Source organism: Hippoglossus stenolepis, chromosome 9 (genome assembly GCF_022539355.2).
Source record: "Hippoglossus stenolepis isolate QCI-W04-F060 chromosome 9, HSTE1.2, whole genome shotgun sequence".
Lineage (NCBI taxonomy): Eukaryota > Metazoa > Chordata > Actinopteri > Pleuronectiformes > Pleuronectidae > Hippoglossus > Hippoglossus stenolepis.
Genome location: NC_061491.1, coordinates 22,346,574 through 22,359,795, shown reverse-complemented (window position 1 = coordinate 22,359,795; position 13,222 = coordinate 22,346,574). Strand labels below are relative to the sequence as shown.

The window sequence follows — 13,222 nt, the reverse complement described above, 5'->3', positions numbered from 1 at the left end:
GCGGGATACGAGAGCATGAGGCCCGGAAGCCTGTGGCGTTAATGTTCCCCCCGTGGTCTTTTGATCCGGCGTCACGGCAGCTGTCATTGATTAGTGTGTTTGCAGATGATTACTGAGGGAGGTGGGTGGTCAGACTCGAGTCATATCTCTCTCCGTCACTTCCATTGCTTCCCTCGCGCACGTTCACGTCCTCCCGCACGGCCCCTCCACTAACCCCCGGTGCAGGATCAACGCAGACTAGAGTTGTTTTTATATTGTTTGTTATCAGCAGGTGCTTAAGCAGCTATCTTCACTGTGCACGGCCTGCGACAGCCGGGGAATGTTGCAGCTCCACACAGATGGGGCGATATCAAGGAGAGATGTCAGCAGCCATACCAAGGACGTTAGCTCCCTCACATTCTGTTGTGGTCGGTCTTATGTGCTTCCCATTTGTTTGGGGACTGATCATTAGTGCAATGGTTGCCACATGAGATATCTGGCGAGACTTTAATGGTTTGCCTTTTGTCCCTTCCCACCTCCGAGACCCAGATGAGAGTCGACCTACCGTGACCTGGATGCTCACCAGGGTTTCTCAGTGTTTGGTGTGCGAGGAAGAACGACCACGACATATTGCAGAGGAGAAAATGGAAATTTTAATCTCACATAGTAGAGTTCCTATAAAAAGTAAAGCATGCAAAGAAATGCTTGCCTTGTAAGTGTTCCCCTCCAGTTAAATATTTCACAAAATAAATAAATCATTACAATACAGTCAAAACACAGTGGTTAAGTATTAAACATTTGCTTTAAATGTGGGGTATCCTCTATTATTTAATGCTGTCACAATAAACTGACTGATCATTTCTCTCATCGTACTGTAGTCGTTTTCTATCCCTCCCCTTTTACGTCTCGCAGGAAAATATGGATTATAAATAACATCTGGAGATACTTCTGTATCCACTACAGTTCATTAGCTGGGACACTGTCTCCCGTGTTGTCCACATTACACACATACTCCAGTTACAAACTGTTTGGCACAGAGAAAAAAAGGATAAATATTGCGTCCTGTGCCACAGAAAACACAGTTATCACCTTCTCCCACCAATTAAAGAACATGATCTCAGTCAAAGTCCTTTGCAGAGACCACATTTTTGTGTAACAGTGTTAGTGCCTTGTTTCCCAATGAGAGCTTTTCCAGTGAATGTCTTTTATTTTACAGCTTTTTATTGAAAACCTCTCTGTCCAGTGCTGCGTATTCTCCCCCTCCGGTGGAGCTCCTCAGCTCACACCATAATTGGAAGGAAGTGGGTGGCCGTGTTCTTCCTGCGTGTTTTCTTCCCCTTGAGCGGCCTCCCGTGGACGTTCAGACCCACAAACATCTGCCGCTTCTTGTTCCTCCACTGAGCTGAAGCGTATGTGTTGTAGCCGTTCTCCTCGATCCGCTCCTTCAGGGTGCAGTCCACGCCAAACTCTCTCTGGGGAAAACAGCAGGTATCAGGTTTCAGTGTTGTAACCCCGACGTGTGAGGTTAAGGCAAAACACGGATCATTATCTTGTGCAAATCCACTGCGGTTGCACATGGAACCGTGTTTATTTACTCCTCCTTAATCTACACTAAATGCTACTTTGTGTTCTTGTGTGGAAACTAGTTTACAGTTTGAAAATTGCACAGTTCTGCTGGAGGTTCACGTGCCTGCACTCGCCTGGTTGTGATTCAGAGTCAATGCAGAAACAACGATAAGGCCTTCTTTGATAAGGACATAGAGTATCTGACACTATCTCTCTCTGGAGCATCCACATTGACTTTTAACTGAGATACTGACCGCTCCGTACAGGTCTCCCTTCCTGCCGATAGCCAGATAGTAGTTGCTGTTCAGCCCTTTGATGGCCACCACTCCCACGTCCACCGAGGTGATTTCCAGGACACCTAGGATTCAGAAAAAAAGACGGTTATATCATCATATATCAACATTTATCGTGAGCACCAGAGCTCCTGTTTCATTTGTGCAAATAAAATGACTTTTCTAGAAAAAAAACAATTTAAGTTCAGAGGGACAAATCTCAAACTCATGTGACAGAGGAAGTAAAGATAATACAGTGTTTTCCTGACTGGTCTTTGCTGTAGATAAGAGAACTCAACAATTAACATTGGGGCAACAGTCCGAGGTCGACCCCTTGAGAGTCTAGACTCAGATTGGAATTTGTCCATAAAGGTTTATATCCCTTTTGTGAGAGTATAATGAATAACAACATGTTGCATTTTCTCATTTCAGGACATTTACACGTGGGAACTCTGTGTCTGGTCACAATTATTGTTTGAGCACATTTATCTTTTCCATGATATTATAAGGTTTCTTTACAACCTACACCTGCGTAACAGATTCCAGCTGCAAAGGCCATTTAGTCTGAAAATTGATAGGTGGATACCCCAGAGGTTCTCAGGCTGTTTATATTCTGTTTGGTATTTAGGTTTCCAAGTCCCTACGCAAATAATTCAGGTTCCTCACAGGCTATTAGAGCGGCTAATTTATACCCAGGTTAACAAGGGGATGCTTTGGCTGCAGACAGCTGGGGTTATTTGTGTGGTCTCAGTATCAGAGGTCAGAGAGATATAACTTCCTAATGTGTCCTTTGACCGCAGAAGCCACTCATCTGGTCTTGTGCTGCTGCTGTGTGTGTGTGTGTGTGTGTGTGTGTGTGTGTGTGTGTGTGTGTGTGTGTGTGTGTGTGTGCGCGTGCGTGCGTGCGTGCGTGCGTGCGTGCGTGCGTGTGTGTGTTTGTGTGTGTATGTGAACAGTCCCGGTTCACATGGCATGTTTGATTTCAGGCCTCCCTCCCTGACTTCCTTTCCACACTTCCTGTGAGCTGTCGTTATTTTATCCCGATAAGCACATATGTGCGCACACACACACACACACACACACACACACACACAACCACACAGTTCGTGGCGTGGGGGTGTGAACTCCACAGAGTCGACGACGTGCTTTGATCAGCTCAGCAGCCCCTCCTCTGTCTGATGACTGTTTGTGCGGCAGCCCGCTCTGCTGTCAGGCCCACTCTCCAGTGGCTGGGGGGCCTCTGAAGCTGCCAACCTCGTACATGTGAGTGGACAGTGGAGGAGGCAGGTGTGACCCCCGAAGAACAATCCCTCTCATAAAAACACAGCAGCTTCTTTCCTCGTCCGTGAGGTCTTGACTGTATCAGTTTCTAGTTCAAACAGTGGCACCTTGGGGCAGTGAGGCCTGAGTCGGCAAGGCGGTGGTGGGGACTGTGACACAACGGCCATTGAAGATCTGAGAGGAGCTGGTTTCTGTATGGGATCGGGTGTCGGGTATGGAGTGAGGATGTAAGACAATCTATGGCAGTCTCTGGCTGCTCTGTAAACATGGGAGGGATGAAAGGAAGGAGAACAGAGGAGGACAGAGGAGCCATGACAGTGAGACTGGGGGTGGAGGGAGGATTAGAAAGGCTGTAATGATCACTGATCAAAGTCAGCCACCGGAGGCAGGGGCGAGACAGGTTGTATACACACACACATTACACACACACACACACACATTACACACACACGCACGCACACTGCAGCACTCACGGACACACATGCACACGCACATAGTCAATGTGGTAGCAGGTGAATGTGCACTTGCACACCTGGCTGTGAAACTGCAAAATCTCCATTCACTGTTTTCTGATGAATGCTCAGCTTGACCCACAAAGGCAGAGTAATGAGCGTAGGGCTGCAAGTTTTGGAAAAGGGCAGACGAGAAAATCTGTTCTTCATTTAGCTTCTTGCAGATTACAAAATTAAGCCTTAAATGTGACAGCGATGCTTTGTAAGGGGTACATTTTACAAACCACACATGTAAAATGTAGCCTAAAGTGAGCCAAGCCAGGCTCAGCTGTTTACTTGGAGGGAAAGCAGATTTTCTTTTGCATGCTGGTTGCTTTTTCCTAATGTGTGGCTTATTTGATACGCTCTGTTTGGAGTTACAACAGTAAATGGTGCGTTGGTTGGGGAATGGAGGCACACAATGCCAGTGAGAATTAAAGGTGGTTTTTCCACAGTGGGATGCCAAAAAGCATGTGTTATCCAGCTTGTATTGTTGTTCTTTCTCAGCCTTTCTTTGCCTCTTAGATGTTCAGGGTCTGCACAAAATTATGTTTTGGCAGATAAGTGAAAATGTACATTTTGATTGGTACCATTCCCGTGCAGAAAAAATGGAGTGGAGTGAGGCATAAACCAGGATATATAGTAATAACACTTGATAAGGACCACACTGACTGTATTTACACAGAGCGGATATCCACCCTCTTCCCCACCTCGGAGAAAAGCTATACATCTCTGTCCTCAAACCTCCACATCAGCCCCATCTGTTCTTTGCTATATAAAAGGCCGCAGCTTTGATTAAAGGAGATGGATGCACAGAAACGTGCACTTACACATGCATCCACATATACTATGTATACACTCCTTGAGCCGTGTCTACAGGCATCTTGCACACATGGCCCCTACAGCACGTAAATACAACTGGTGGCCTGACAACACAACTGCACACACACACACACACACACACACACACACACACACACACACACACACACACACACACACACACACACACACACACACACTCTGTTACCGCCAAAACCTTTTACCTGAATCTTAGCAACATTTCATGATTCACCCAAGCTCCTGGTTGTAGGTAAATTCAAGAGAACTCAGTTGTGAATCATGGGTATTTTAACTACACACTCGGGGCCGTGCAGATAGCTACTTAGCTGACTTTAACATAATCTCAATCCCTTCCTCTCCGCCTCTCTGTAACCTCAGCACAGACTCCCAGCGGGTTGGAAAGCCATGTGGGACAGTTTTGCGCTGGCATCCCCATAAATCTGTGGGAGGCTGGATACCAGTTCTTTAACAGACAGTGAGCCGGGTCCTTGCAGGGCCACAGGCAGCACCAAAACCAAAGCCTCCACATCCCATACACCTCTCTGAGACATACTGCGTATACATACAAACATGATTATGTATGTACATTTATATATATATAGCTGAAGAAAAGACTAGACGTCATCCACAAAAAGTACATTTTGTCACTTCAAGGGATCATCAATAGTCTACAAAGGACGTCAGCCCTGGGATCATGTCTAGCCCCAGGGGCCAGAGCAAAGACTGAAGCTACTGTTGTGTAGTATCCTTTACCATGTGAACCTGATATGAGAGTGTATAATCCACACACAGTGTCCCCGGACCCCCTCAGGATACAGCTTTTTGATGGCACCACCATTGATACTGAAGACGCATGGCTTTGATGTGGCCACAATGATGATCAGCCATGTCATTCATGAACTTGTGCCTCCTGAGAGTCTCTCTTTCACCTCCCTCCCTGACGCTCGGTTCACGCTAACTCAGACCCACTTCTCATAAAAGGAAACCCCGCTCTGAAAAATGTGACTTTGTGAATCGTTCAAAATATAAAAAAACAGGCATGGGAGGTAAATGAAAGCTTCTAAACGCACAGAGCTTAAACAGAGGGGTGAATTCAGACACACGGACAACTCAAAAGAAACGGCTGATGAAGGAGACAGTAAAAAAACATTACGGCCAGTAAATAAAGTTGCTTCTGTCGTGACCTTGTCAAAACAAACATGTCCTCTGACATTCTGCCATTTCCCCTCAGTCACTTTGATTGAACGTGTGGTTTAGGTCTCCCAAGAGGAACATTAAAAGGTTCCATATACACGCCATGGGGTCGGGGGACAGCGAGGAAGAGGGAGAAAAATGAGTATGTGAGAACAGGGGAGCATATATGTTTGTGTGTGTGTGTGTGTGTGTGTGTGTGAGTAATAAGTGAGCACATGTGTCGTCGGCGGCTTCTATATGATCACACAGCCTCAGGAGCCCGGGTACCCACCGGCTGACATAGGCACACACACGTAGCTCAGTGGGAATGCCAGGGCACTAATGAGAATGCCATTTTACTGATTGATATGCCGGAAAAAAAATACAACATGTAATCACTTTAAAGACGCGTTTCTCCCAGTGAGCATGTCAAACTACTTTAAACAAACGTCTGATCTTTGACTGAGGGTATGTAATTTGCTTGATGCCGGCTGGCAGGCGGGCAATCTGAGTGGGAGAGCGAGAGAGAGAGAGACAGACGAGGAGAGGCAGAGAGGGTCTAAAAGCATCAATGAGGCTGACATCCATGTCCTCCCCCCTTGCTCCAGCCCGGTTCTTCTGTGCGTGTTATCAGCGCTGTTTACCCTGGGCTGTGAAGACTGCCTGATAATGGACGGGTTATCTGCCCCTGCTCCTTTTTAAGCCATCTGAGAGCTACCACCATTGTACTGAGTGTTTGGACAGGAGAGATATCAGTGGGATGTCTGGTTTAAAACAAAAAGACGAGAACGCTCGGTCCAAACTTCCAAACCAATGGACAGACTGGTGGTCTCTGGATGTTTTTATATATATTAAAATCCAGCGTTCAAGCCGTGTTGTGTATAAATAAATCAAATGTGTGCATTATGAGCGTCTTCCTCAAAAAACTTTACACCCGATTTTTCAAATGAGCAACATTTCAGAGGTTTGATTCAGACTTGATTCCTCGACTCAAAACAACCGACAGGTGATTTTATGTTTTCATTTATATCCAAATGCTGCAAAATCCAAACAAGACCAGAAAAAAGTTCAGAAGTTTTGATTGCAGAGACTAGAAGCTTTTATTTTGCAACAGAAAGTGGCCTCGTTTAAGATATAGGAAAGGTTCATATCGACTTTGGTTTCTGGTTTAATTCGGTTTCTAGTTTTTGCATGTTTTATTATTTTTTTTAATTTTTTTTTACAATCAGATACTCGTTGAGTTACTTACTGAGAGGGTCATCCTTGCTCTTGGTTCCACTGACTGTTCCATTCTTATCAATCCTCAGGAAGAACTTCTGGAAAGAGAACAGCTTCCTCCTGCGTATATCCCCTTGGAGGTGATTGTAGCTGCGCACATGCCGACCCTGCGGTCCTCCAGTCCGACCCAGAGGGCCCCCAATGGTCCTGGGCCTGAAGGCGAGCTCAGTCTCCGAAATGTTCAGTGGAACTCTGAGAGCTCGTGGGTTGGCGAGCCTCAGTCTTTCTCTGCGGAGCTGATGGCAGGCCGCCCCGGACAGGGAAAAGGAGAAAAGCACCAGGGCCAGCAGGAGAGGCAAAGACAGGGAGGAATGCAGTGCTGATGACCTTGGTCCAGAGTTGGTCCCAGAGCCAGAACGAGCCTCTAACCCGGCCCTGGAGCAGGACGAGGCAGAGGCAGCCTTACTCCCTCCAGCAGCCCATCTGATCATGGTAGTGTGCTGTGTAGAGGACTAGTGGCAGCCTCAGAGCCTGGGACATGCTGCTGGGGATGAGGAGAGGCACGGAGGGCAGGGAGGAAACCCCTCCACGGTCCAGGCTGGTTGGAGATGGTTCTGCTTCAGAGTCTTAATTATTCAGCTCCTGTATGAAATTCTCAGATTTGCCTCTGAATTTTAGGCCGATAAGTCTTTTTTTGTAAAATAAGTCAGTCTGAATGAGCAAATATTACCTAAAAAAACGACACAGCAATTACTGTGTTTCTTATTTTTGGCTGCTCCGGCGCAACCCTCGCATTTCCAAGCAGGTGCTCAATTTAAGAAAAAAAATATTAAAGTTCACTGATATCCCAGTAGAGAGGAGAAACTCCGTAGGTCCAGTGAAATTGAAAAAAGAGACACCTCACAATTTACACTCGGCATGTGCAGGGATGCATCTTCAGACTTCAGTCTGAGGAGGAAAACAGGATTCAAGACTGAAAGAGGAATGTTGGTCAGTCCAGACGCATGTCAGATAATCCATGTCTTCTTCTTCTGCTGCCCTGCTCCTCTCTCTCTCTCTCTCTCTACCACCAAATGACTCCACCTTCATACAGCATGGTGATAACGGGCATGGGGTGGTCTCTCTCTCCCTCCCTCTCTCTCTCTCTCTCTCTCTCTCTCTGTGTGTCTCAGGATCAAGTCGGTTGTGTTCGCCTCCTCGCCTGATGTGAATATTCCTGGAGACTCTTGGTTACATGATCCCTCCCTCCTTTACTCAACTTCCCCTCTCACATATGGGAGCAAGTAGTGTGTGTGTGTGTGTGTGTGTGTGTGTGTGTGTGTGTGTGTGTGTGTGTGTGTGTGTGTGTGTGTGTGTGTGTGTGTGTGTGTGCGTGCCTGCATACAAACAGATCTAACTTCTGGAGTGAGGGGTGATAGCAGGGTTTATCTGAATAGATGCTGCCGGCCAGGAGGAGGCAGTCTGGGAGTATTGCATCAGTCTTGAACTAATGATTAATTTAGTCGTTAATCAAAGAGTGTTTGTGTTTTTATTGTGCGTGGTTACAATCAACAATCTATTTGTGGGATGTCGTGTTCATTTTTGTGAACCAGTGTTAAGGAGGATGAATATCACAAATTCAAACGGAGCCACTTGTTCCTCATTAAGATGTGATAATCCCAACAAGTGGCCGTCCTCCTCTGCCTCTTCAGATAGAAATCATATTAAGTTACTGTTGCCGGTTGCCGTGTGCATGCTGACTTATCATGGCCATCTTGCTGAAGCCTCTCTCTTTCCCTCAAGGCACTTTATCGCAGCGTTATCTCTCCAGCAGCGCTGTAATGCAATGCAGCTCTCCAGTTTCACTCACCAGACCTCCACCATCCTCTGTGACTCAGGTGTCTGCGTGGAACTCAGCCAATGAGACTCTCTCTTACGGACGGACCAGGCATCAGTCTCTCCTCAGGGCATGAGCCACAGCACAGGATGGACAATGTCATAGCGGGCCAGACAACAATGTACAGTATGTGCAGTGAATGTGCAGAATATTAGGTATGGTCAGTGTTCTACAGGGGTTCAGTCAAATAAAATCACCATGTCCTATTCGTTGATTTTTCTTATCAAATCAATATTGCAAGACACTTTTCCATGTTCTTAGACAATACAGACACGGGTGGAGTATTCTTGGGCTCCAGCAATCAGAACATTTGAAGTTTTTTAAGAGGACAACAGTGATCAAGGACATTTTCAACAATCCAGTGTGATAAACAAAATGTGCTGCTGGCGCTCTTATCTGTTCTCCCTGATCCTCGTGTCTGTGATGTCGGGGTCTGTCCTGTTCCCTGTTTTCCTTCCTTTAAATCCTAGTTTTTTAGTGCCCTGCTTTAACGTCTGTCAACGATCTACGGCCAGAGCAGCAGTCATGTCTTAACTCTGGTCTTGGCATGGCTTTATCTGGGGATACAAACAAAGCAAATCTTATCAGCGCTTCCTTTGCGGCGTCCCTTCCCACTGTGATAACTTGAATCTGTGCAGAGGAAACTGCTGAGGAGCTGATTATTGATACGTCAATATAGTAGTTTTTCTTTATTTGCAACCTAAGAGGCACTGGACTTAAGCCCTGTCTAAATTTTAATGTAGATGTTATTTAAAAGTAGCCATTGTGTTGAACTATGATCAACATGATTTTTCACATCCTCATTTGATATTTTACAGTCAATTATTTATCAGTGACCTCTCTAACTGTCCAAATGAACAGTAGACACAATAAGTCTGCACAAGTTTTAACTCGATAAATCTCACTTACAAACCATTTTGTGAGAATACGTTGAATAATTTGAATAAATTTCATAATTGTAAAAATAATGGAGAGTTCGGACATATATGTTTAAGAAAATAATGATTTTGAGGATAATACCTGTTAAGATTTTTAAGTTTGACTTTTTACATTCTACATTTTTGTGTGTTTTTTTGTTTGACAGTCACATGCTAAAGCTTTATAATTTAAACACTCATGGACCAAAACATTATTTTAATGACAGCTGAGAACAGTTTCATGCATCAAGTTTGTATTTGACATCGAGGGATTCAGCCAGATCACGACAGATGTGCGGATATACCCGCAGACTTACTGTTCTTTCCAGTAATCTCAGCGTAGATGCCTCAGAGAGATGTTGGGCTGCAGTGATGCTGACAGACTCGCAAGATTTTTAGGATTTCTTTAGAGGCCAAGGAGCAAATTCTTTGTAAACATAACGGTGCCTGTGTTTTTTCTCCTAAATGCAATATAAGTGAGCTTTGCAGGGTCTGGAGATGATCTCACATCCCTCCCTGCTCTACAGCTTTAGTATTTAGTGTATCTTTATAGATCTATCTCCCCGAATTGCATTTCAAAGTTCAAAACAATAGGCAATAAAACAGACAAAAGGTGCATCTGATCCCTCCCTACAGGCTGTGGCTCTAGCCGGGTTCTCTTCAAAAACAAAAACGCGATCACAATAAAGGCAACAAAAACTCAAATACCGGAAATTTATACGCGTCAGCGCAGACATTTGATTTCACACGGTTCCAACTGCCAAAGAGAAGAAAAATGAATCAAGATGAAAAGGTTCCTTTTTATTCTTTTTAGCGTGTAATGTATGAATTTAACAGAAATAACTCTTTTTTTTTTTAAGGAAGGTTAAACCATCAGGTGTGTTTTTGTTGTATTTAGGTCAGAAGGCTGATACAGTGTCGACCTTAACACAATATTCATGTGATGACGTTTTTATTTCTCACACATTCAGACACAGGAACAAGTTAATAAGCAAAGTGAAACAATTAAACAGGCAAATAGCGGCTTATTCACATTAACAAAAAATCTGTTTGGGGTGAAACACTTTAACTTATCAGAGGTAACTTTGGGGTGAGGGGTATTTTCATTATGTGTTACTTCAATGATTTAATATTTCTCTATGTTTGACTATTCTCTGAAGTTCTTGATGCAATTTATAATGTAATTCAATTTTTAACAGAAAAAAGTTCACTTATGGTTTTATACTGGTTGTTGAAAAACGATGAAACAAAATACCAATTATGTTTTAGTAATTGTAATTAAAGGAAACATGAACATTTATTCTGAAAGGAAAAATTATGTTTTACTGTCTGTTAAAAGTTTGAATTACCTCTGCATCATTTCTCTTCCTGCACAACTACGATAATGTTTTCATAGAATGCCTGGACTCCTGATTTTATTTTCTCGAATCAATCCTGCTCCTGAGCACCTGAGTTTGCCTCGTGGCAGCAGGTGGATGCAGCAGCGAGCGCCGTGCAATCTGTTGCTCCATCTGCTCCAACTGTGGAAATTCACCTTATGCATGTCATGTGTCTCTGATTTTGCTGGGCTCATTGTGAGTCTGTTTGTCCCTCCCTGTTGCTGCACTATCATTAGGCAGATGTTTGACAAAGCACAGCACCTCACTCCCAACGTTAGCTAAGCTCGAATCCATATGTGGTCTATGAGGGAATCAAACGCACGACTCACAAACAACCACACGGACCTATGCGAACCATGTGTGTGTCTCCGTCTGCATTCCCCCGGGGCCCGCTTTGTGTGTGCTGGGTCAGAGGAGGCCGAGGCTTTAATAAAGGAACAGGCCTGGTACAGGGATGCCAGTCTGACTGCCTGGGGACAAGCAGCGTGATGGGGTCCAGATGAGGAGCCACCAGACTGGACCTCTTCCTCCAAACCAGCAGCCTGTTGGCTCACGGATTACGTTCCACCGACTTCTTCCTCGAGCCTCTCCCTGGGTTTACACTGGGATTTGAAGGGGTAAACAGAGAGATTAACGATAACATTCTCTTTTAAGGTTTTCATAGATCACAAGGAAACGTGTTACCTCATGCTCCGAGGAGATAACTGGCAGACGAAGAGGACGCTCGGCTCGTACTGGGAGGCCGACTTTTTCTGCTGGTCATCAAACGTAAATATTTAATGTGTTCCTGGCCGTTGTGTTGCATTGGTGTCTGGTAACCAACAAGATGAGGTTGCTGTTTCCTGCTTTACGGTGATCAATAGATGTTCGTCATGTTATCTCCCCCTCTGTCCTGACAGGCACTTACATCATCCTCCTCTGCTGAGTGTCGGTTTCAGCAGGACAGTGGAATTTACTTACAGGTCAGATACTGGATCAACTCTTCCACAACGAACTGACCTCGTTTTTTCTCCGGGCGATATGAGGTGACGGTGCAGTCAAATAAATAAATAGATAAATAAAAAAACAGCTTTTTTACTATAATGTATAGAAAACTAAATTATATATGATGAGAGAATATGTTTTGACCTCCTGTTTATACCAGGGCAGCTGTATCTGTAATATTTATGGGTGTGGTTTTGCAGAAGAAGTTGTAAATCAATGTGTACGTCTGCTTTATGCCAATTGTGGATTTTATGGATGTTTATTGTAGTCATCCTCAGGTAGTTTTCAAAAAATGTGCGATCACCTCAACCAGTGAGGTTGTGTGTTCATCTGCATTTGTTTGATAGTAAGCAAGTTTAAGCAAATATTACTCAACCGGTTTCTGAGGGGTGGAGCATGACCCAAGGAAGAAGTTATTCAGTTTTACTGGATCCAGGATGATATTTTCTTACTTTAATTGAAAGTTATCAGCATTTTAGTTGGTTTATAAGAGAATAATTAAAGGATCCTGATGGGGGGAAAAAAAATAAAGCACATTTAATGGACTGACATTTATGAGTGTGTGCATATTGTGGCAGATCCGAATAAAAATCAGGATCTAGTGTATTTAAATGTGGTTTCCAGGGGACTGTTGAGCCTATGCACCACACTGAGGGCCACTGTAGTTTCATGATATACTAATCAAGGATCGTATTGATATCTCCCTGATAATAAATATTTTTACTTTCTACTTAATTAAAACGGTTATTACCTATTGTCCATAGTATAGAATGTTTGTTGTTATATTGAAAAAAAAATGTATTTGATTTATTTATTTGATTTGAATATTTTATTAAATGACACCAAGTGGAATAATATATAATAATAATATATATTCAAAATTTGAATTTTGCATTGTGCTATGAAGCTGAAGATATTTTACTATATATTTACTGATATGTCTGCTCCATTTTTACTATACTAACAAACAACATGCACTACAGCAATTTAGTGGTTTGACTTTCACTGGAAATCTGAGCAACTTCAAGTCAGAACTAACCAAACAGACTAAACCTTTATTGCTGCAAACCAAGTGCATAAATCTTCTCAGTGTTGCAACGAGCTTTAAACCTATAACAGTGAGATGAATGTTATATCTTTTATAGCATTTTGTCTTCAACACTTAATGTACCTGCCAATCACTTATCCTCAGACCAGTGTTATTGTGTCTTTAAAGCTGTGGAGGCCACATCTGTTTGCTACT

At 43.8% G+C, this 13,222-nt stretch overlaps 1 protein-coding gene across 1 annotated transcript; it reads right to left on the bottom strand.

Annotated features, from left to right (window-relative positions):
- Positions 1–656: 656 nt before the first annotated feature.
- On the bottom strand, positions 657–7,986 carry LOC118115271 (fibroblast growth factor 10). Its single transcript, XM_035166341.2, has 3 exons — positions 6,855–7,986; positions 1,800–1,903; positions 657–1,451 (listed from the first exon to the last, which is right to left on the bottom strand). Exons 1-3 carry the CDS (start codon positions 7,312–7,314, stop codon positions 1,260–1,262), a joined length of 756 nt encoding a protein of 251 aa, XP_035022232.1. The 5' UTR covers positions 7,315–7,986; the 3' UTR covers positions 657–1,259.
- Between the last annotated feature and the right edge of the window lie 5,236 nt (positions 7,987–13,222).

Coding starts and splice junctions, on each gene's coding strand:
- LOC118115271 (XM_035166341.2), bottom strand. CDS start 7,314: ATGATCAGATGGGCTGCTGGAGGGAGTAAGGCTGCCTCTGCCTCGTCC. Junction 1,904..6,854: donor GAGCAAGGATGACCCTCTCA/GTAAGTAACTCA, acceptor TCTGAATCCTAG/GTGTCCTGGAAATCACCTCG. Junction 1,452..1,799: donor AGGGAGACCTGTACGGAGCG/GTCAGTATCTCA, acceptor TGTTTTCCCCAG/AGAGAGTTTGGCGTGGACTG.